Raw genomic sequence first — 24485 nt, forward strand, 5'->3', positions numbered from 1 at the left:
ACAGGATGAAGCAGTTATAGAAAATAGACTGAGAAACTAAATGGATTCTGATGTCATTGTGAAACTAAGTGAAAAAATGTTTAAAATCCCAATTTTCTTCCCTGTAAATAAATAATCTAGCAACCATGTAAAGTGTAGGTTTCTCTTTGTAGTCAAGTATTTTGATGAATAATCTACATAGATGATAGTAAGATTGGACAAATCTCATAATTTGATTTCTTATTTTCTGAAGATGCCATCTTTTGTGCAAATACGATTGATCATGGTTCAAATCTCTGTTTGGGGTTGTCAAACTAAATAACTGAATGGCAATAGCATGTAGCTGAAACTTGTTCTTTTTTTGCCCACATTAAAACCTTGAGTTTTTTTTGGAGTGCTGGTGACTTACATTTTCTGCAGTTCTTCAGAACCGGGCACCCATTCATTTTTATTTATTTTTTGACATTGGAGATGTGCGTACTACTTTCCTCTTACTACTCTTCTGACTGACATTGAACAATTTCAAATATTTCAGTCTACAGATGTACAAAATTGAGGTACACCATCATAGGCTAACTCTTGCCTTAAGATATTTCTTGCATCTTGCACACAATACAGACACAACAAATGATTACACAATTCTTTTATTTTGTAAAATCTGACTAGCTTACAAAATTGTGTTAGCTCTGCTTGCGTTCTCTTCTGTGAAGGCAATGATTCTGATGGCTTGTTAGTAATTTCATGTTAATATGAAGGATTACCAGGTAAGTCTGGAGTAGAATCTCCTGCATGAAGGCTGTCCAGTTAAAGCCTCAAGTGATTAAAACTCTACAGCCATGGGCCTAATTCCTTCTTTTAGTTTGGATATAAATTCAGTTGATTTTATTTTAATTGTTGCTCTGATATTTGAGTTATGAAGCATTGAGCTCAACAGGTACAACTCAGTTTTGGAAGGCATCAAAACGCAGGAACATGACTTCTTTCGATTGTAAAAATACCAAAACTGTTACAGTGTGGAATGGCAGAGGAAAGTGACCAGCAACTCTTTTAGCAGATACTGGTAACCAAAACACACGTTACGAAAAATTGCAAATGTTTATTCAACTGACAATTTTATAACAAAAGCAGATATTTTTTTAAATGTCAAAATATTTTTTTAAACTTACAATAACTCATCAAGAGACAAAAAGCAAAAGAACAGCCAATACAGCACTGACTATAAACTCTACAGTACAAGTACAGAATCATATTTACAGTTTCTTTACTTAGAAAGAATGAAAATATCTAATTTGTGCACCTTAAAGTATCAGCTGAACAAAAGCTGAGTAATAGAAATGTCTCCCATTTTTCTGCTCTTTAACAGTACAGTGGTTAAAAGGCAACAAGGTTATTAATGTACTACGACTGTCTCACAATCAGCCATGAACAAATACTTCTCGACGCTCAGTGGGGGAGCCCTGCTCACATCCATACACACGATAAAGGATACATCGTCCTAAAGTACAACTCTATATAACTCTCAGCAGGTACAAGATTTGTATGCATTTTCTGCTCACTACAACTGCACAGTATGGCGCACATTTTAATTAAATGTCACCATTCTGGTAATAATGCACAAAAAAGGTAATGAATGAGGCAGACAACAGGTAACACATTCAGTTATGTTCAGAAAACAATGAAGAAAAGTAATCTCTTTTTGTGCTGCAAATAAGGCAAAGTCCTTCAGAGATCATAATTGAGAAAAGATAAATAAAAAATGAAAGATGCTCCAGTAAATCCACGTAGGAATCCAAACAAAGGTGCTCAAAATCTAAAGTCTTTCAGCTGCACAACGATCAGAAGAGGTTTTCCAGTTAAGATTCAGGTAGAAACACAGCCTGATTCATTCTTACTGCACATTATTGAGTTGCTTTGAACTAATTACAAATGTGAATAGAATCGTTATTTTCCATGGTTTTCTATATGCTAGGATCACCAACCCACTGACTCTGATTTCCTACACTACAGGTTCTAACCTGGCCTAACATTGTAACTCTCAGACATTTCATTTTCAGTTTTAATTAAAGTCAAATTTCCGGTACAACCCAATTTATTTTTAGATTTTTCTTTTGGCCTATGTACCTAATCCATTATGTTGTTTGTATTCTGTTTTCATTTACTTCCTGCCAATATAATTTTCTTTAGCTTTCAATATAATTGTTGGCAATAATTGACTCATTTCTATGTTTACTGTGGTACAAGATAGCCAAGAGAGTTACTTAATTAAAGCTTTGACTGATAGATTTATAAAGCAAAAGTGCATTGACTTTTAAAAAGGCCTTAAGGGAGGCCAACACAAACACACATCCAAGTATACATCACAAAAAAATATTTACCCCGTTCATATTATCACTCCTTATTCCCACTCAATATAGGTAAACATACTTGCCACTGTTAATAAATTAAGAGTTCAGCAGTTCACATTCAGCAACTGGCTGCGTGTTTGTGTATTTGTGTGCAAGAATTTATCTTTTATTTTTTTGGCTTGGTAAGTTGTAGAGTTCACATTGGTTATTGCTGCCCCGTGGCTTTTTTGAGAAGCTCCAGGTCTTTGCGTTTTTGAGTTGCAGGCGGCACACACCCATAAGTATCCAAACCCAAGGGCAAGTAGCGCTCCTGAAGCCCCAACACGCTGCCCTCTTGCCCAGTTCGTAGTGAAATCCATGAAGGAGGCGAAGGAGCTCCCAGAATTCCCCACATTGCCAAACTTTCTGTTGTGAGAGGCAACAATAAAAGATTAGCTGGTGACCAGAATCAGACTATATTCCCTCAACAGAAGGTCGTAAGCTCAAAATCTCAACTTTAATGTCGTGCTAAAAATAACATTCTTTGAAGTAGACACTGTAGAAAGACAGCAAAAAATAATCTATTGTCAGTATTGTCAGTGTGTGTTTAAAATCAACACTCACTGATACTGATATTAAGTACAAGCTCACTTACATAGTATACACCTTTGCCCTCTCTCCAGTCTTAGTGTTCTTTAACCATTTTCATTTTCTTACTCTTTTCTACTCAGTTTCTTCATTTCCTTTTGCTCAATCAAATTTTACTTTATCTCTGAGCTAGAAATGTTTCCAGATTTAGTTCACAAATCTGGTCACCTTACCCTGGTTGGCTTTAGGGTAAACCCACAGAGACCACTGTTATGGTATTGCTCGCTATGCTAACATTGCTAATTGCTAATACAAGATGCCATGGATAATTTAAGACACCAACTCTGTGGCTTTAAGTTTATTAAAACTAGACATCACACATCTCTAGAAAGCACTGCTTGTATTTTTACCTTTACTCTGCAGTTCAGCAGGTTTGGCAAAACCAAAAGAGACCAGATGTGGAGCCAGATCAACCAGACCTTCAGGCTGACCTCGTGTTGCCATCAGTACTATTGACCTGGAGACAAACAGGTATGTGCATTAGGCAACACTCTGCAGTTTTTTAAAAATGAGGAGCAAATTGTCAACTCTTTCAATTGTTTTCTCTTTTTTTTTTTTAACACAAACTCACCGCTTTGGGATTCCTGTTTTCAGATACTGTTTCATCTTGTTGTCCACCTTCATGAATGCGGCTTTCTTGATAACCTTTCCAGAACAGGCATCCACTGAGACCAGGAAAAATCCAGACTGAGTAAAAGGTATGACGACCTCATTCACCTGAAGGGCGAAAGAAAACATTTACAACAGGCAAAACTCTAAATTTGTAATATATAAATAGAAAGGATTTAAAGTGCTTTAGTAGTCCTGGAAGCTCACAGTGATAAAGGAAGCATTATCTCCATTTTTTTCTTCTTCGCTGTTTAAAGACTTGACTTGTGTGTGAAGGTAGGGCATCCATGGCTCACTAGAAAACACAATCTGAAACAACAGCGCAACACATGATCAACAGTTTTGGCTTGAGCTTAATGTTAATGTCTTAATGTTGAAATACAATGAAACAAACCTCCTTAGCACCACAGTCTTTGCAAGGCTTTGTGCTTAGAGCAGGCAGAGGCACCACTGCCGATGGTGCCTTTGAGTACTTGGGGTAGGCTTTAGATGTACAGTTGCAGGTCTGTTTGGACGATGTAGTGGCTATGACTTTTACTCTTTCACAGCCTTTTGTTGAACAGTAGCTGTGGCCGTCCCGTCCATGTCGGGCTTGGAGGTAGAGCCACAGTAAGCTGGGAATGATTGCACAAGCGCAGCAGGAAGAAGCAGTTCAATAAGCTTTTAGAAACGTGGAGCCTCAGAGACAGGTACAATGAAAATTGATGTGGCGGACTGTCAGAAAGTTGACCTTTATAGGTGAACATCTGTCAGTATTAACCAAACATCAGTAAATCTCCTGACCTCTTCATCAGTTTATAATATTGCAATATTATAAATGTCATATTTGGAGTTCCTCACCCAACAGGTTGGTCAAAGAAGTACTTCCTTTCTGTTGGCTTCGCCTGCAGCTGGGCCAGCGAAGACACAGGGCCGTAATCAGTCATGTCTACAAATGTATTTTTTTGCCTGTCGTTGATGTCGCTCATGATCTGAAACGTGGTGTCTGATGAGTAACAGAGTCCAACCAGAATCCGGTCTTCTCTGAACCACAAGACAGAGATAATGCACACTTTTAAACTAGATAAATTAATTTTACTGTTGTACTTTACCAAATGTACAATGTAGAAATGCATAATATGTCGTCACTGACATCAGTATTGGCCAATATTAAAAACCAATATTTATTTGCATCTTGTCATTTGTTTCCAGAGGTGGGGCGGAGGAGATGGGTCATGTGTTATTCATTTGGTCATGTGACCGTTTTAGAGATGCAGACCAGGATAACATGAATATGCTTCAATCCAAACATTTCCTCGGCTGTATGTTTCTGAGTGTTGCCCCGGAAGATGAAGCGCCACGCCACACTCAAACCTTTTGCAGCCTCCAGTAGGTTTTCCTCTAGTATTGCCATGTATTTAGCTCCATTATTGTGCCGTTAATTCTTTCCTAATTGTCTTATGAATGTAGTTCAGGTGTAAGGCTGTCACAAATGCAGGGCAGTTTTGGTCATTTTTATTTTACAAAAGATTTAAAACCCAAGCATCGTTTTCCTTCCAACTCACAATTATGTGCTTTTTGTTTTTTTTACCCCCAAAACTACATTGACAGTTTAGGTTGCAATGTGCCAAAATGCGAAAAGGTTCAACGATGTGAACACTTTTGCCATCCACTGTATTTGCATGTGACATTATAGATATGTAATGACTACTAAAATCAGCTAGTTGTATCTACTCACTTATCAAAGTTGATGAGGGAGACGACAACCTCTCTGGGTGCAGGTCCGTTCCAGTGCAGAGTGTAGCTCTTGCCCATCATCAGGATCGGCTGATACTGCTGAGACGACGCCCCCTGGCTGTTAATCCCCCTCAGTACCAGAGGTGCTTCAGGGTATTCATCTCTGTTGATTGATAAACTCAAGCTAGAGGCTCCCGATGTTTGAATATACACCTGAAGGAAGAAAAGGTTATAACCAGGAAGAAACAAAGGGAAGAACAGAACTACTCAGACTCTGCTCTGCAGTACCTGAGAGTAGCGTCCGCTGCAGATCACTCCATTCCAACGGGATATTTTCACACAGTCAGGATGCTGGATTAGGTAATTATCTGCTCGGCCGACATAGGCATCTCCATAACCCGTGACTGACCCGTCCACATCATGAAAGATTGAGTTTTTGTCCCCATCAAGGTCGTTTTCCTCAAACCACTGTCCAGGACGGCCAAAGAACGCTCGAAGAGCCACCTGAGGGTATAATTAGTGAGGAGTGATGCGAATGCTATGAAATAACTAAATTACTGCACACACTTTCACTTCAATCCATCTTTCTATCCTTATAAAGAACTTCAGATTGTTATTTCTGATTTTATTTTGCAACATATTTAAAATAAATATAAATCTCAGTTTAATTGCTACACTTCATAACATTTCTAATCACACTGAAAATATCTCACAAACTTCAGCAAAACAAGAACTGAATGCTAATGTCTTTGAGTATGAAATAACATCGAATTTGTATATTGGTAAAGTTTTCCAAGAGATAAAGTGAAATCAGACAAGGTTACTCAAAGATTTCCTACTGCGCTATACAATGCAACCAGAAGAGGGCATCAGTCTTTCACAAATGTTTTTTTTTCTATTTTTTTCCCCTTACAGACAAATTAGAGGACAGATGGACGAGGTAGATCCCAATCCATTTCTACAATAACACTGATCTTTTCAAATTATGATGCTTCAGGAGAATGAAGGGATGGGCAAGAATAACTAGGACAAATCTCATTATGAAGTGGAATAAACCTATTTATCTTAATCGCTTCCTTCCTTTTGTGTTATTTTCATTTTGAGTAAAACAAAATGTACAAAAAAATAAATACAAGGAAGAACTCAAAAGGAGGTCCAGCAGAGTCACAAGGTCATGCAGCAGTACTGCATAATCCCAGTTACGCTTAACTTGCAGTCAGACCTGAAGTTCCTCACAATGCTGGATATTTATATTATATTTTATTACTGTACAGAAGTGAAGTCTTGACATTTCTATACAATAACGTATTGAATCTTAATTTCTATACATCAGAAATGTGGTTTCTAATGTATTGCATTAGAAATACACAAGACTCACAAACAGCTTTACAAGACCTTCAGTCTTAGTTTGACCTTCGGTCTCCTGTCTATGATGTACAGCGCCCTTCAGAATAACGTAGGCCACTTGAACTTGTCATATTAGAACCACAAGCTACACTAACAAAGCACGAAACATATCTTATTGGGATTGCATGTCACAGACCAACATAAAAATCACAGAATTTTGAAGTTGAATAAAAAAGATGTATGATTTTTATAATGTTTTACAAAAAAGGGTGAAAAGTATACTATGTATTCAAGCCTCTCTACTCTGACACCCTAAACGAATTCCAGCATAGCACAAATTTCAGTTTTCAGATATGCAAAGCATTCAAAGATACACCGATTTGTAAACCTCACAATTACAAATTTTCTTTGTGTGGATCTAACGCACAAAAACGCTATGAAAATACCAGATTTGCGGTTACCACATTACAAAATGTGTGAATGTTTAAAGGGATTTTTGCAAAGCATCTTCTGGCAGTTCATGTCAGAAAATATAATAAAAAAAACATGAACCATGTTCAGCTTGTAAACCAAGTCATCAGATTACCTCAGACAAAACTAATTCAAAAGAAATCTGCTCACATTGGGGTGGAAGCTGAGCTGGGACAGGTTGTTTCGTGGGGTCAGTTGCCACGTGTTCTTCAAGTTGAAGCCCACCGCACTGGTGTAACGCTCCGGTGTGGGGACGAATGCTCGAAACGTGCTCTGTGTGAGACGCACTGGGCCATCATAGATCTGGAAACCTCGGATTGGGAACGTCCTGAAGTTGACATTGAGATGGAAACGACCACAGACCAATGAAAAGGATAGAAGTAGTCTTACAGTGTCTCAAAATTAAGACCAATTTTAGTTAAACTGAAGTCCAAAATAAATGGCATACACTGACAATAATTAATAATTCATCTTTTTTTAGTGACCTCTCTCACAAATGAGCACTGCAGAAAAATATTTCCAGTGTATTCTGGATGCTTAGAAAACTGCTTCAGTTGTTCCCGCTGATTACAAAATAACAATGTTTTTGGAAATAAAAAAAGTGATTTAATTCCATGGACCTTGTTTATGATGTTCTTTCTTTGTAATAAGTAAAGACGGTGAATCATAGAAACAGAAAACAATGACATTATGTTCTCAAAAGACAAATAAGGCTCATGGGTTTTCAAATAAGTGTGCAACAGCAGGTTAAGTCTGTAGACATTTCTGCAATGCAAAACAATCTGTGCTTATAAACAAACCATGTTACATAAACTCCACTGATTTGAAAAACATATCTGAATATGATTTGTTCACCAACAACATAATGACTTAAAGAGTCTGTATTACTGTTCCTAAGATCTAAATGTCACCACCACATTTTTTTCAGAAACTGCCGAAAATACCATGAGGAAAATGAGTCAAACAGAACTTCCTTTCACAGGTTCATCTACAGGGAAAAGTGGCACCGGCACCCTCATGAGTCAATCTCACCAGCTCCTGCCTGCAGACTGGCTATGAATGAGTTCTCTCCTCCTCCGTAATTCATTTAAACACCATTTTCTTGACCTTACTTGTTCCTTGGCAGTGTCCGCATCTCTCCGTCAATCCCTCCTGTCCCCCAGTATTTATTCTGCCCTCCATTGGTTCCTCTGTTCCGGCTCTCACCAACAAACAGAGACTGTGTCACCTCCTGGCTGGAGCCTTCGTCTTTAGGGTAGCTGCCATCACTGCAGAAATTATGCATTATTTTGTGATGTATTTAAAAGTGCTTGATAATTCAAGCACAAGAAAACTTAAACAAGAACAAAGTGGTGATTGAAAAGTTGATTTAACAGCAGGAGAAAAGGGGTAAAAATGAGTGAAATGATGTTTACAGCTAAGAAAACAAGGGATGATGCACAGAACACACCTGGCAAAAGACAGACCCACTCCATTGTCTGCAAAGCTGTAAGACAATGTAGAAAAATCATACAGTTATTTTAAAATCCTGAGTCAGTTTGATGATCTGAAAATGTAAAATAAGTGAAAACAGTAATATGAAGGGGAAATCTCATTTTTCATTTCAATGTTATTGGGCAGTGATAACATTGCAATGTAAAAATTAGCCAGTTATCCCTCAAAAAGCTTCTCAGAAGTTCAAACACTGAAAAGTCTGAGTTTTATTCCTCTTCGCAGAATGCATAAAACGGAAAAGCACTTTGAAAGGCTCAACAAACTGTATGTTCTTTGATGCAGCTTGTTTTGAGTTCAGAGAAAATCAGATAAAAATTAGTTACAAATGCTTTGATGCATAGTCTGATAAAGTTTTTTTTTATTTTTTTCATTTTCCATTGGATTAAAAAGGAACCAGCAGCACATGTCTACATTTTATGGTGCATGTTTATTTTTTCTAATATTTCAATCGTTGAACAGAAATAAAATTTACACAAACGAGCTTCCACATACTGTTGTCATCGGCAGGTCAGATTTTAAAGAAAGCCATAAAAAGGTGGACCTGTGCCTCTCTAGCAGAAATTCGCACAAAATCTAATGTCAAGAACATTTATAGACTTAAAAATTATAACTAAATTAAATAACCTAAATAAACAAATATAATCCTATATGTAACACTATTCTTTTGCTCTTCATAGGAAACCTCCGGCCCTTAGTTTATCTGATGTGCAGGCTTGTCTGACTAAAACAATCAGATTGTCTCACCCAGAGTTCTGGATGATAATGTCTCCGCCTCGTATCCATGCTCCTAAGTCATTGTTCTTGAAGGAAACGAGAGTATCGATGACTGCTGCCACACGAGGTTGACTGGGGTCAGCATTCTGGTGGGGTCGGAATCTGACAAAGAGAAAAGAAAAAGTAAACTACTAATATTGTACCTCTTTTTTCCACCAATTACCTATTCAAATCCAGACAGATTTTCATTATTTAACAATAAAAAAAAAAAACCATGTCCCCCTCTTTTGTATGTTGAAAACTGATCTCAACATTTAAAACCATCCTCTGCATACTTCTGCTGTGTATGTGTTTGTGTGGAGCAGCCAGCAGTCTCAGTGGGCACATAAGATTTTTCTCCCATCGAGCTGGGGGCTGTATTTGGATAGGTAGCAGAGTGGAAACTCAGTCTGTAAAGCCTTGTTTTCTCTGTCAACACAAACTTGACAGGCATCCCACTAAAATGCATCAACGCACTATAAAGCAGTACACCATCTTTCTCAGTCAACGGCCGTCTACAAGTACATCTCCAGCGGGCAACTATCAATAACTTTTTTCATAAGCATTAATTAACTGTGGCACAAAACAAACATATTAGTAAACCACAAATTCCTTCATATTTACACAGTGTAATTATACATCACGATGTATGTGATAACAAACCACTGACCACTCAACAGTGTGAGGCTATAAGTTGTTTATACATGGAATACTTTGAAAATGTGACTAATTCAACAAGAATTAAAAATAATAATAATAATAAAATTAATGTCACCATGTTGGTACTATTACTATTAAATTAAAAAAAAGAAAAGTAGAGATGTACTGAAAACTGTCTTGGTGATCAGAATCTGAATTAGCTACTCCAGCCCCAACTGGTGAGAGGCTGGTCAGAAACTTAAAATTACCACAATTTTCTCATCAGTGAACGTAATACCAAACCACATCACCAACAATAGTCTTCACTTTCTGAGGTTGTTACTGATGCCATTTTAGCATCAGTGAGGGTTTTAAAAATGAGATCATCGGAACAGCCATGGACAATCTTTATAAAAGGGCAATCCCTTTTCGACATGGAAAATATGTTTCCATGTTGCAACATATTTGAGATTTATTCAGGGCACAAATGGGAGTTAGACTTTCAGCAATAACAGGAAGACTGAACTGGGTACAACACTGAACTCCCCATGCATTACGCTAAATGTGGAAATGTTAGCCTTTCAGAAATCTCAAGGTTAAGGGACGGATCTACCTTTTCCACATGGAATATACACAGACAGACCATTATCTTTGTAATGCTGGCCACAGTAACAGGGCTAAGCATTAATATAAGACTGCAATATATATTTTTTATATTTAACATCAACATCTCACTTACACACAGAGCTCGGATAAAATTGGTATTGGCAGGTCAAAGCTTTACCAAAACCAACAATCTAAAATCTCACACATAATTCTAATCTGTGCACATTTAAGAAAACACATTTTAATTAATGAATTCTAGATAACAAATGCAAAAAATACACAGCTTCCCATAAAAAATTATCTCGCCAACACGTACACACCTTGCGTTGTTGTCTAAACAGAGGTATTCCCGGGGATCAGCAGCACTGGCGTTGGTAGTCTTCACTCCTTTATCAATGAACAATCCTGCCTAAGAAGATCATAGTATGATTTCCCCCCCCCCCGAAACTAAGGTTAAATATGAAGATTAATCTTGAACAGAATGAATATAGTGCATTAGTAAAAGAGGTGAAAATGGGGGCGGGGGGAGAGAACTAGACAAACTGACAGGAAATAAAAATGAAGGAAAATTTTCAAATTAAAATAATTTATTATCTCCATGAAAAGCATTTAGGAAGGTTTACATGTTTAAAATGTGATTTAAAAGATAAATATGTAATATATGGCAAATGTAATATATCACTGGGTGTCTTGTGCATATGGAAACTTGTGCTGTGAGCTGAAATAAGTGAGGTTTGGTCTTTAACCGCAGGGCTCCTTCCTCTGTTGGAGGCTCCTGCGGTCAGACTGGATAAAGAGCTCACAGTTCACCTGCCCGACTTCTGTCATCACACAACAGAGCACCGTTGTAGCACCCTTTACATGTCTGTCTGTGTCCATGTGTGTTTCCATGCATACATTTAACCAAGAATCAAGTAGTCATGCAAGGAATTGTGTTTATTCAATATAAAGATGGATTTTTTTCTTTTCTCTATGAAGCACAGAAGCAGAAATGAATGGATCTGGAGACTTGTGGTGCAATAAAGAGTTAGTAGAATAAGGAATAGCAAGGATACCTTAAAGTTGGAGTGCACACGGTTGTTGTAAAAAATTCCAAGAGGAGTAAGCTCTGCCTTGGTCTCTGGTACCAGCCCATGAGAGTCTCCGGTGGAAGAGCTGTGGAACACAAGCCATATTCCAGCATCCTGGGACAGGAAGGAAGAACAGAGAAATGGGTGATAATAGACACGCAACAGAGGAATTCTTATATAGACAACAACAAAAATAAACAGACTCTATGAGATACTTGGAGCAGCACAGGACGCGATACCCTAGTTTCTTGTTAGCCCCAGCAAAAAAAGCTATGTTTAAGGGTTAAAGTTTGCACTTCAAATAAACTGTCAACCAAATGCTAAAATAAAATTTATAATCCCCTTTTTATACTTTCACATATGAGATGTCTTGCAAAGTTATTCCTTTCCTCTATAGGTGCTTAAATCCTGTTTTATTGATGGATCACCCAGTTATGAGCAACAAAGTCTTTCATTTCACGTCGTATTAAAGTTCAGGAACAACAAAGCCAATGGATTGGCTTGTAATGAACATAATTTAATATATCTTTAAAGAGGTTCACATTTTGGTGTCTCATGTTCTCCTTTTCCTGGAGCTTTTTAATTATTTCTGAGAGATTCGTTTAAAGCTTCCTTCTCAAGTTAAATCTCTTGTTGCTACCTGAGAGCCAGCAGCTGCATTGCTGATGAGGTTGTTGTTGGGGTTAGCGATCCAGAATGTTGAGACTGCCCTGAAAAGCAAACAATGCACACACACAAACACACACGCACACACACAGCAGCACAGTTATACATGGTGATGTTAAAAAGACAGCACAGACTCTAATCTCTGAACGTAAGCTTATGAGTTACAAAGAATCCTGCAGTCTTCTCCAATTCTCTCAACAATCCAATATCAACAATGAACAGACCGACTCTGCCAAGACTCACAACACCCAGGGACAGATTCTTGGAGGCAGGCCTTTCTATTTCCGCACAGAAGGACGTTTCAGGTTCACGTTATGACATAAAACTCCCCACAAAGAGAGGAGGTTATTGTTACTTTCATAAAACCATCCTACGAGTATCTGTCCGTCCCAACTAGTACTAAATATACACCTTTCTACTTTCTCTTAAAATGGACTACACCTCCCTAAAATGATAGTTCCTGGTTTTAGTAACAAGCATGACTTGACAAAAACAACTACTTGTAATAAAAATGCATCGTAAAGGTATTCACGTCTCGTGCTACCACAAACTTCGCTATGTTCGCTTATGTAAATTGACACAAAAGAGTCAATTGTTGTGAAGTGGAGAAAAAAAAAAGTCAATGCTAATATGAAAAGAGCAGAATAGATCTGCATTTGGTACTCTTAACTCTAGTAAGAGTCAGACTAATTGTGTTCAGAATTTACCCACTTTGTGAATATAGTCAATGTGCGGCAGTCAAAAGGCCCTTTGTAACTTTGAAAGGATCTGCAGATATCCACAGTACAGGAGGGAAAATCCTTTGACAGAAAAACTATTTGTTGTGGCAGGAGGAAAGAAATTGGCAACAGGAAAAGCAGTAAACCACAAGTACCATTAAAAGTTGTAACTTGGGCAATTAGGGGAAACAATAACCAGACAGAGACCAGCATTGGTCAGAAGAAACCAAAACTGAACGTTTTAGTCTACATGCAAAATGCTATTTGGAGGAAAACACTGCACATCACCCTGAACACACCATCCCCATTGTGAAATATGGTGGTGGAAGAATCAAGCTGTGAAGCTTCAGAGTTGGAAGCTGGTCAGAGGTAATGAACAGATGAAGCTAAAAACAGGGCAATTTGGTGGAAAACATGTTAAGAGGATGGGAACACCTTCAGACTGTGGCAAACATTTAACTTCCACTATGAGACAGAGCCTTAAAACCCTAAACATACCAGCTTAATATGGCCAAACCCACTTGCCAAAAAGAACAGGAAGAAGGCATAGATGGAAGAAACCCAAAAGATGTGCAGGAGTAGTTCCACTGAAAACTTGGCCTAAAAGCCATCGACTAAGATGTGCTGAACACAAAAGAATTTCACACTCTCTGATCTTTTTAACGTAAACTTTAGCTTTGTGTTGGTCTGTCACATAAAATTTCAATAAAATACAGCCAAGTTCCTGGTTATAATGCAACAAAATATGGCAAAGTTCAAATCGTATGGATGTGTTGCAAGGCACAGCAGTAATAGACTCATTCTCATTATTGCACTAAATGACAGCCCCTACCCTTCTATAAATCATCTTTAACATTTACAGAGCAAATTCATTCAATTTCCCCACTTTAGTCAAATACGTTGATACATCAGGGAAGATATGAAATGCAACGAAACAACAAAGTAATCTTTGTTCAAAACCTCAATGTTTCACTCTACATCTTTAGCACACAAAATTACAATCTCTTACTTGCACTCTGTACTTGGTGAGGGAGTGTAGCCCTTGTATACTCTGTCCCTGATACTGGTGCACAGAGTCTCGTTGCGGTCTGTTGGCAGCAGAGTCCCAGGCTGAGTCAAGAGGCCAAGGTTGTGGTATAAAGTGTTTCGCTGTTCAATCCCATCCTCCAGGAAAAAACAGTGGCCCAGCGTGTCATACCCTACGGTGTCCTTCACCTGGGCCAGACGACAACAACAAAATTAATTAGTAGCCCAAAGATCACAAAACAACTGCAGTAGAGTGCTCATCAGGGGAAGGACACAAATAATGGTCAAGGTCCAAATTAAAAAGCTGCTTTTCACTAAAACATGGAAACAGAAAGGCAAGGACAACATCTGTTTGTCTGCTGTTAACATCCCCATAAGAAAGTAGAGAGAGGTGGACAAGTTCTAAGCTGTGCTTGTGGGCATAAATTCCCCAAATTTCTGAACAAACTGTTACAGTTGTTGAAGCAAATTGGAAAGAAAATTGCTACACAGAAAGCTACTTAAAGATTTCCATGGAAGGGAAACAGGGGGGTGGGGGGATATCCAGCAAGTTCGATCCAAGATTCAAAGCTAATTTCTTCTATTAAGTCAGAATGCTTCAATTGTGCCTCCTCCAGATAACTAATCAGGGAGCAAAATATAAATAACAGCACAAGCCAGCAGGAAATAAGACCTTTAAAATGCACAAATGTGCTGGTTTGAACATGAATTGGCCTTTGGAACAACAATAAACCCATTCTGTCTTGTATAAACTTGCAGTGGCTTGCAAAGGTATTTACACCACTTACACCTTTTTAAATTTTATTACAACCACAAACATTAATGTATTTAACTAGGATTTTATGTTGCATGATTTTTTCAGAATATTATACAAGTAAATGCTGAAATATAAGGCCTACGTTTTAATTCACACATTGAAGTAGACACTTTTGGAGCCACAGTTTACTTTTATTCAAGTCTTCTGGGTGTGTTAGTTCCAGCTTTTCACATCTACAGTAGATATCAACATTTTTGCTCTTTCTTCAGTGAAAAATGGTTCAGGCTCAGTCTTACCAAAGATTCTCATTTAGGTTTGGACTTTGAGCCATTCAAACATGTGGTTATACTTTGACCTAAACTATTACCTTATAGTTCTGCTGACATGCTAAGGTCCAGTATTCTGCTAGATGATAGGCCCTAGTCTTCAACACCTTAAAAAGATTTTCATCGAAGACTGACCTGAATTTAGAGCCCACAATTTTTCCATGAACTTTGACCAGCTTCCCTCTCACTCATGAAGAAAAGCAACACCACAGCATGATACTGCCGTCAGCATGCTACATAGTCGAGATGCTCAAGAATAAATTACACAATCCGGCAAATCCTATTTACTTGTGAGGTGACTTACTGGATGGTTGCACTGAATTCTATGTGGTAATACCAGAGTAAAAATGAATTAAGTTGTGTAGCATTTTCCTTTCCCTTCACAATCATGGGCTACTTTGTTTTGGTCCATCACATAAAAACCCCCCAAACATTCACTGACCTTGTGGTTGTAAGGGGATAATGTAGAAAGTTTCAACAGGTATCGATACTTTTGCAAGGAACCGTATTTAACCATCTAAACTCTCCAGTTACCAACAAGCCTTTAAATTAATATGGTATTTGGTGAGTATCCTATTTCTGCATCTCATTTTGATGCATTCATGCAACCATAAACGTATTGTGTTAACCAATTATTTTACTAACCAGAAGCCCATTGGTAGCATGGATGGTGAGGCAGCGTGAGAAAGAGTGGTGGATGGAAAGTCCTTCCACGTATGTTGGCTCGTTGTAGCCCCCCCTTTGGTCCACGTCCCCACACATGTGAAAGTGAAGCGGGTAGCTGCCCATTACTGCTTGCTGGCCCATGTTCTTTAACTCCACGTGGGACAGATGCACTGATGAGAAGTTACTGAGAATCTGGGTTGGTGGAAAAGGAAAGCACAAGACAGGCTGAAGAGAAGGTCAAGCAACAAAGACACAATTTTGAAATTTTGCATTGATTATTAGTCATCCTCAGCAGAAATTTGTATTGGGCTCACTGGGAGATCTTTCGTGGGTACAGAAAGAGTCTGGTTCTTGTTAAGGAAGTATTGGGGCCTTCCTTCCTTATTAAAGGAAGGATTGGCCCCAATACACACATCCCTTATTGACTGCATTGCCCACTCTATTAGACTTACACAAACACACAAGCACAAAATGTAGCTTCAAGCCAGGGCAAGACCAATACATACATTATACACAGACATACATATGCGTGCATACCAGGCCATAAAGAGTACCGCAGAGATTAACTTTGCATCTGGGTGTTGCAACAATGGGGAATGCAAATCTCTTAAGAAGCAAATGTATAGATACATTTTGTAATTCATGAAATTAAATAAAATTTGGCATTACATTTGTTTGGATTTCCTTAAATATGACAATGTGTGCTGCAGGACTGATAAAATCTCTCACAACACATGGCCAAATTAAGCCACATCAGTTTACACAACCAGGTTTCCTGAGAGCTTGTCAAGTTTTGTTGTTTGCTTAATTCGATTTACCCATTTTACTCTTGTTTTGAGCTGGGATCTTTGTGCTAATGATTGTGTGGTAACATCTATATTGTTGTTGTAAAGGCTGTATTTTATTCTACAGTACATTCAAACTGTGAAGGCTTGGAAGTGACGAGATGCTTTCTGGATATCATGACAGTTTTGAGTTCATTTTCACAAAACGGTCAAGGTTTAGCATCAGATAGAGTTTTCAAGACCGGTTTTCCTCCCATTCAGAAGCACCACCTATCTGACTTTGAAGTTAACTCAGAATTGCAGCACTGACAGGATGTCTTTGAAGCAAATGAGGAACAGAGGTTTGTACATCATTTTTAACCTGGTTCCTGTAAAGCTGACTGGCTATTTTTATTGTGATTCTATGGTTGGTTGTAATAGAGAGGTCTTATAATCAATCCCAGCCCACTGGTTTTGTTGTACTTAGCAATTTTGGCTAAAGCACATCTATATTTAGACATCTACAAAACATAATGCTCCATTTACAAGTTTGCTGAACTTTTACTTTTGGACTACTTGCATACCGATTGTGGCCTAGTTATGTAGGAACAATTTAGTCATTGTTCAGAGGCATTTTCAAGTAAAAAAAATAAAGAAGCTCAATACAAAGTCTGAGAAATGCCATAATGTATTCATGAAAGATATCTTAATCTAAATTATACTGATGTCATATACAGGTTACTACGGGACTGTCTGCAGTGTTTAGATTTTAAATACTCAGAGTTTTCAGAAGGTGACATATGGCAGATCAGATATAATATAAAATGCAGAATAAGATGAAAACTTGCACAAAGAATCCGATATGCACTATCTAAACTGTAGATATACAGTAAACATCTCTATTCATTTTTGAAGATTTACAGTGGCAGAATCTAAACACAGTTTAACATCTCAGCATAAACACAGACTCTTTCAGAGGAGGCAAAGTTCTGTTACAACAATAAATATTTACGACAACACAAACACAGGATTCTGCTATAAAATTACAAACACAAACCTTGATGTGGCCACCAAAGGTGTCATGGTTAAAGAACTGGCAAAGGTTGTCCCCATAGCAAGAGTTTTCCATTTCTCCATAGATGAGAATGTTTCTAGAGAGCAGAGCCACTTCGGCCCGCATGTCGACTCCATCGATGATCTCACCAACATGGTTGTACCGAGGCTTCCCTAAACAGCATAAATTTTTTTTAAAAAGAGTCACAATTGTATTCGCAAATCACAATTTGGCACCTAATGTCTGTTGTGGGCGTCATGTCTGTTGTCAAAATTCCCCAAAATGACAGGGGAATAAAAAGGCAACAGCTTCTACACCTCATTCTGTCAGTGACAGGAAGTTTGATTAGCTAATCTTACTACACACCCTCAAACAAAATATCTAAGTAATAAAATAAACATAAAACAACAAATATTCAGCTTTTTAAAAAGCAGACCGTATATACAATTTAAAGAAAACAGCTGAAGATCATCATGCTTAGCAGGTGTAACATTTGCTCAGCCTATCCTCCAAGGAACCATATAACACTAGGCATATAATATACACCCTTTTCCAGAAATGGCGTGAATGTTTATTGACCAGAGAGGAATGACATAAGAAGGCATGGCTGATAGAGGGCTTAGCTGTGATGAACAGCAGAGAATGTAGGAACGCATGAACTGAAATGTGTCCAGATTTCTAAAATCCCTGCAGTCATCATGAGATAAAGTTTCCAGTAGAATGTAAGCTGATAATCTCTTTTCAACTTCTAAAAACCTTACATCAACCCAAAAGCTGGAAAAGAAATTAGATTCCATTGTACCTGGTGATTACCAGAGTGACATGTAATAATCTCATTTAAAGGAATTACTGAAGAGCACGAGCTTCTCGGTGGCACCTATTTTGACTCTAAACCATTCATTGCATCGTCAGTATTTAGAAGCTATACCTGAGCTTTTTTCTACCTTTTTATCATAAAATATACATGTTTGGAACAAAAATGCTAAACTGTAACGAAAGTTTCACTTATGTTTGCAGAAAACAGTGCTGGCTGTTGTCTCACCTTGTACCCTGACCTGCCTGCTGGTACACTGAGGGCAGGGTAACAGGGTGAACTCCTCAGCCTGGTGCATGGAGTAGTCTGTACTGGCAACCACTATGTTGTCGCCTGGTTTCCAGGTTGGCTGGACTTCATCTTGGAGGTTTAGGACCACCTGGTCTGCAGAGTCTACCAGGAACCCCATGGTAGGGTAGCCTGTTGGGTGTGAGACAGAAAGCACGAGTCATTATTAGAGCTGCAAAAATATGCTAAATTGTAATAGTCATGTCAACGTGTAAAAAATGGCAATTGAAAGGAATGCGATACTTTGGAGACAAGTTTAGTTCAGTGGCTAAGAATTCACTTTGGATGCCATCAATACATTTAGGCTGGTCAATAGACTTGCATTGCCCTGTAAAAAAAAATGTTCTGATGCAGATTTTAGATGATAAAACTCGCAAAATAAAAAGGAGAGGGGAAGTTATCAGAAGTTTTAAAAATATCACTGCAATTAAATATTTTTTGAAAAACCTAGTCATTGTGTGGACTCATTTCACGTGAAATGAGTAAAAAAAAAAACACTAACTATTTAAACAATTTAAATGTAAAAGTCTATTCAGACTTGAAACCAGATAAGAAGTTTCCATCCAATTTCACTAAGTTTAAGACATTTCGCCTAAAAAGAAAAAGTTAGCAGCTTGAAAAAAAGGATACATTCAATGTGTTTTAACTGTGATTAAGATTATGATAGTATACTGTACATTTAAAAATGTCCACTATAAAACAATATGTCAGATGTTATTTTATAGTGTTGAGGAGACAGAACAGCACAATAATGGAAAGCCAAAAAGAAAACAGAAAACAGGACATAAACTGATTTGGCTATTAGATTTGTAAAGTTGGAACCAGTCAGATTTGTTCCTTAATGCTGAGTGGAGTTGTTCTGTGTTCAGTTAGTAAAGCATTAAGAAAGAAACCAAACCACAGTTTTAAGAAGTTTTAGTCTCTTGAAAGTTGTGCTGGTGTTGCAAAAAATAAATAAAAAAATTGTGTCGTTAATGTTACACATTCACATTCAAATTCTCCTGAAAAAGGATTAGAAAGAGTATCGTCTTGACTTTTGAATATGTGGCACCCAAACTCTAGCTCGAGAAATATTCCAAATATATCTGGAATGTATTTGGAAACATCATCCAAAATCTAACACAGACAGCTGAGATAGTTTAATGTTGCGAAAGGTATTTTTCAGTTGAGCCCAAAGGATCTTTGGTTCAAAGATTATTAGTTCACATAGAAGTTTTCTCAGACAGAAATCCTGGGAGTCTGCTGGAAAATACATGAATCAAGGTTCTCATCAAATCATTTTTACTACTTTTTAAGTTTTTTTATCTTCATAGCTCAACAAGACTTTAAAACATATAGCAAAAAATTCAAAGCTGAGAGGATCTGGACAATCTAAATATCCTCATCTGTATTAGGAATTTTTCTCTGACATACGATACAGTAAAAGGAAGTGAAAATAAGTTCAGAGGGGAAAAAATCACATTCCAGAGACTAGAGTTTCCATAACAACTGTGGTTAAATTACCATTACTCAAATCTTGGCATCTGAATTATTCAGCATTCACGGATATATTGTGGAGCAATCTATATAGAAATACTTTCCACAATCAGATACATCTGCAGAAAGAGAGACACTTGACAATAGGCCTATTATTATATTTGTAATCAAATACATTTACGTGACTTTTGCACTGGCAAAAGTTGGCTCTCACCATTCTTCCACTCGCTGTAGGCAGACACAGAGAAATCCACTCCTTCCACAGTGGTGAAGTTGCGAGTTGCAAGAGCTCTTCCACCTGTGTTGAGGTTTTCGTGTTCTCTCACATCCTCTGAGCATGACTCGTTGCCACCTCCGACCACAGAAACCAACGCCCACGCCTGCCTGAAAAAGAAACCGTGCCAGAAAATGACGAGTTTCATATTTCCATTTGAAAACAATAATGATGATGCTGCACTTTGTTTAAATCCCAAAACTCAAAAACTACTGCATAAGTAACCCAGTGAATACATAAAACAGGAACAAAACCAGCAGATGGACTGCCTCACTAAATCACCTCCTGTGGAAATTTCACACTTAAACTCAAGCAGCATGGATACTACACCTCTTTACTTCTCCAACAGACTGGATTTCCAAATAAAATCATGCTTTTGTGTGTGCAGAGATTGCCCTTCCTGTGGCAATCTCTGTTGCTTGTGAGAATTTTTCTGCCACATTTTTCTTTCCCCTCAATTTTTCTTTAATATGTTTAATTCAGCACTCTAAACATGAATCTTCTTGAGCAAGGATGAGTCATGATCTTATGACTTATTGTCAAGCAGACAATCATTAACACATGATTGTGTTAATAGCTGTGGAGTCAGATCCCCTACATTTTGTGAATTATGTAAATTCTGTAATAGTGGAAAAACATTATTTTAGGTTTTCATTTTTTCGAAGCCAAAATCATTCAATTTAATCAGAACATTAAAAAATATATCACTTGAAGCAATGGTTAAAATATTAACAGCTGAAGCAACACTAAGAAGCATCAGAATGAGAAAACAGGTTCAAATTCAGAAAAATTATTAAGTGTCTCGTCTGACTATGTCAATTGCAAAAGGAATCCGAGTGATGATGAGTCACAGAATGATGTAAATTTCTTCCATTGAGACATAAAAATCCCCTGATTCTTCAAAGAGATTAGCACCACGCAGCACATATAAATCAACAATAAATAGATGATTCTACTCAAGGTCACAACAAGGGATCTTACAAGCTGAAAATGAACTCAAAGCATTTGAGTGGAGGAGATTTAGGGTGTGAATATTAATGAGTACTGGGTGTACTTCTGAAAGCATATGATCTAAATCAAAGTTCAGCTGCTGATTAAAGACCATTATTCTGAACATTTTAGTGCTTCATCATCATTAACACACATTGACCAAACCCCAACGTAACCATTGCATGCTAAGCCCATGTAATAAAACCTTTCTAGTCATTCATTTGGACAACAAGACAGGTGATATCAGCAGACTGGTTGCAGTGAACAATCTGACATCTTACAGTAGGCTCAACATTTCATTCTCCAAATGCAACCTGATGAACCTCAGATTCACCAAATACAAACTGCAGGTCAAATTAAAATGCCTCTTTAAAAGGGAAAATATTTTTTTAAATGAATCAACATTTTTGTAAGAAATTGAGAGATTTCTTACAAAAAAATACAAAATGTCTTGTGCTTTTGCTTTTGTCACACTTAAATGTTTCACATCAAACTAATGCTAAAATATAAAAAATAGCTTAAGCTGAACCCCCAAAAATGTATTTATTTATTAAGGGAAAGAGCTGGGATTAATACATTTTTAAAAACCAAGTTCAATTTTCATAGTCATAACCTGGCCCGATTACTGTCATAGATGTAGAATCAAGAAATTTCTTTAATAGAACCTGTCTGTCAACATGAAGTAGGCTAAAAGATCTCACGATGCCGTTGAGCCGAAGAAATAAAAATAAAAAGTTACTTTGATCTATCAGTCTTGAAAGTCTGACAAAACTTATCCACGAGTAGAAACAACACAGAAATGTAGTGAATGTGTGAATTGTTTTACATCCTCCTTACAACTAACAAAGCAACCAAAAAATGAAGGTTTTAAAGTGGCTTAGCCAAAGTCTGAAATTGAATCTTATTGAGATGCTGCGACATGATCTTAAATAGGTTGCTAATCATCAAAATGCCTCCATTGTATCCAAATTAAAGACAATTTTAGAATTGTCTTTAATTCAGCCATAATGGAGTCATTTCAATCAACCCTGAAAAGAGAGGACTGAAATTCCTTCACCATGATGAAAAAGACTCAGTATTATTACAATAGTTATCATAAAAATTGTTACCATGGGTGATTCAACCAGTGATTAGGTTTAGGGAGTAATCGCTTATTTCACATGGGGCCAGATTGGTATAGGTAGTTTTTTTTCCACTTCATGAACAGCTTTTTATATTTACTGATAGAACATATTTTTTGCTAATAATCTTAAAAATGTAGATGTAGAAAATAAAAAAAAACTGAAGAAGCGTGTTAGGGAGTATACACGTTGTCAGAGCTCTATATGGAAAAATTAAACTACTGCTAGTAAATAAGCACCTCTAAGAATAAACATGAATTACGTGACTCATGTAAACTACTCTAAAGTGGGAGTGGGTTTAAGGGGAATATGGTCAGAAACCGCAACACTCTGGCACTCACCTCCAAATGTGAAATGTGACACTGAAGGCATCTGAGAACCTCAGCATGTCCAATAGCAAATCACACAGTTATGGGAAACGATGACCTTGTACATACTTGGACTTGAGTGATAGTAACAAGATATCTGCCACTGAAAGCTAATTTAAAACCCATCAACTCCTGCTGGCAGAACTACAGACAATGCCCATTTCTCTTTCTGTTCTTCTGAGATAATAACCATATGGAACACAGAATTCCCTGAATTGCCAGATTTTGTGCAAATGCTCCAACCTCTGACCTGAACCCTCTTGTCCTGTGTGCGCTTCCCTTTTCTGGTGCAGTGCGATACAGCAGGAAGGCTCAGGAAACAGGAAGACAAGTAACTGGGAAAGATTCAAGTGAAAGGGGGCATCATTTTTTCCACTGAGGATATGCGTGGAACAAAATGTTGGTCCTCTACGTAGAGAGGCTTCAAAAGTGGAAGCGTTTACTTTAACTGTCAAAGAAAAAAAACAATCACTTTCTTTATCAGGCCCAGGAGACTGAGAGTAAACAAGACACTCCTAAAGACGTTTCCACTCCACACTCATTGGAGAAGCAAAGGTCTTTGTGAACACTTGCCAACACATAATTTCAAAAAGCTTAAAAGCCAATAAGACTCCCACAGGAGGAATCAGATATGAACTGTGCTGGTAATGTGTTGTTACCTGTATTTAAGATCATTGGCAAATTGGCTGCCAAGCACCTCTTTGAAGGCATTCTTGGTTTCTTCCACCAAGTTCTTGACAGCAGAGTCCCCAACAGCCAGTGCGACTATGCGACCCGCCGGCAGGGAGCGGAGCAGCTGAGTCAGTTTCCGACTGTCATCCTGGGATTCGTGGGTGTCAAAGCGCTCGGCGTTAAGCAAAGCAGATGTGTCCTGGTCGAACACCCGGAAGTTGATCCCTCGGCTGAAGTTTTTCTGGAAGGCATAGCCCCCGGTGGAAAGTCCGGATGCGGGGATGCTTCGGGTCAGCAGAGACCAGGAAACACGTTCTGTGCCATGTAGCTCTAGAGTTCCGCCGCCCATGACACCTATGAACTTGCGGCCCATGACAGGGACTTCGGGGACAGCTTTGTTGTCTGAGCGACCCAAGAGGACGATTGTGGCATGAGACCGGTAGCGACATTTGGGTGAACCGATATGAAGGGCCCCACCATCTTCTATGAGGATGTGATGTGTTCTCAAAGTTATGTTTCTGGTTCCATCCGTATTGTCAGCAAACACTACACGACCTGTGAGAAATCAAATGAAATGCGTCTTATAAATAAAATTGCTTGCTGAAAAAAGCAAAACATTATGTAAATATCACAATCTCACCTCCTGATTGGATGGTAAGTGAACGGAAGGTGGCAGAAGATTCCAGTCTATACAAATCCCCTCTACGGATAAGAATATCCTTGTTTGGTTGATGACCTGGATTCCAGTTGCTCAGGGACAAGTGGTGGTCTGGACAGTTCTCTGTGAGTACAACCAATCACAATTAGAAACCAAAACAGTATGACTTTGACATATTTTGAGAAAACCC

The 24485-nt window shown here is 38.0% G+C and overlaps 1 protein-coding gene across 1 annotated transcript in view; it reads right to left on the reverse strand.

The window, feature by feature from the left end:
* Positions 1–1060: 1060 nt before the first annotated feature.
* tmem2 (transmembrane protein 2) overlaps positions 1061–24485 on the reverse strand; it is a 29315-nt gene continuing 5890 nt past the window's right edge. The window contains exons 3-24 of the mRNA XM_005808518.3: positions 24278–24418; positions 23625–24192; positions 20427–20596; positions 18677–18868; positions 17638–17807; positions 15796–16008; positions 14051–14256; positions 12297–12366; positions 11642–11770; positions 10907–10995; positions 9333–9464; positions 8545–8580; positions 8207–8362; positions 7245–7422; positions 5565–5780; positions 5278–5489; positions 4401–4583; positions 3955–4174; positions 3768–3869; positions 3523–3668; positions 3302–3408; positions 1061–2729 (exon numbers count right to left, since the gene is read on the reverse strand). Coding sequence (XP_005808575.1) covers positions 2530–2729; positions 3302–3408; positions 3523–3668; positions 3768–3869; positions 3955–4174; positions 4401–4583; positions 5278–5489; positions 5565–5780; positions 7245–7422; positions 8207–8362; positions 8545–8580; positions 9333–9464; positions 10907–10995; positions 11642–11770; positions 12297–12366; positions 14051–14256; positions 15796–16008; positions 17638–17807; positions 18677–18868; positions 20427–20596; positions 23625–24192; positions 24278–24418 — 3836 coding nt within the window. The 3' untranslated portion in view covers positions 1061–2529. The remainder of the gene's footprint in view (positions 2730–3301; positions 3409–3522; positions 3669–3767; positions 3870–3954; positions 4175–4400; positions 4584–5277; positions 5490–5564; positions 5781–7244; positions 7423–8206; positions 8363–8544; positions 8581–9332; positions 9465–10906; positions 10996–11641; positions 11771–12296; positions 12367–14050; positions 14257–15795; positions 16009–17637; positions 17808–18676; positions 18869–20426; positions 20597–23624; positions 24193–24277; positions 24419–24485) is intronic.

This window comes from Xiphophorus maculatus, chromosome 12 (assembly GCF_002775205.1).
Source record: "Xiphophorus maculatus strain JP 163 A chromosome 12, X_maculatus-5.0-male, whole genome shotgun sequence".
Taxonomy (NCBI): Eukaryota; Metazoa; Chordata; class Actinopteri; order Cyprinodontiformes; family Poeciliidae; genus Xiphophorus; species Xiphophorus maculatus.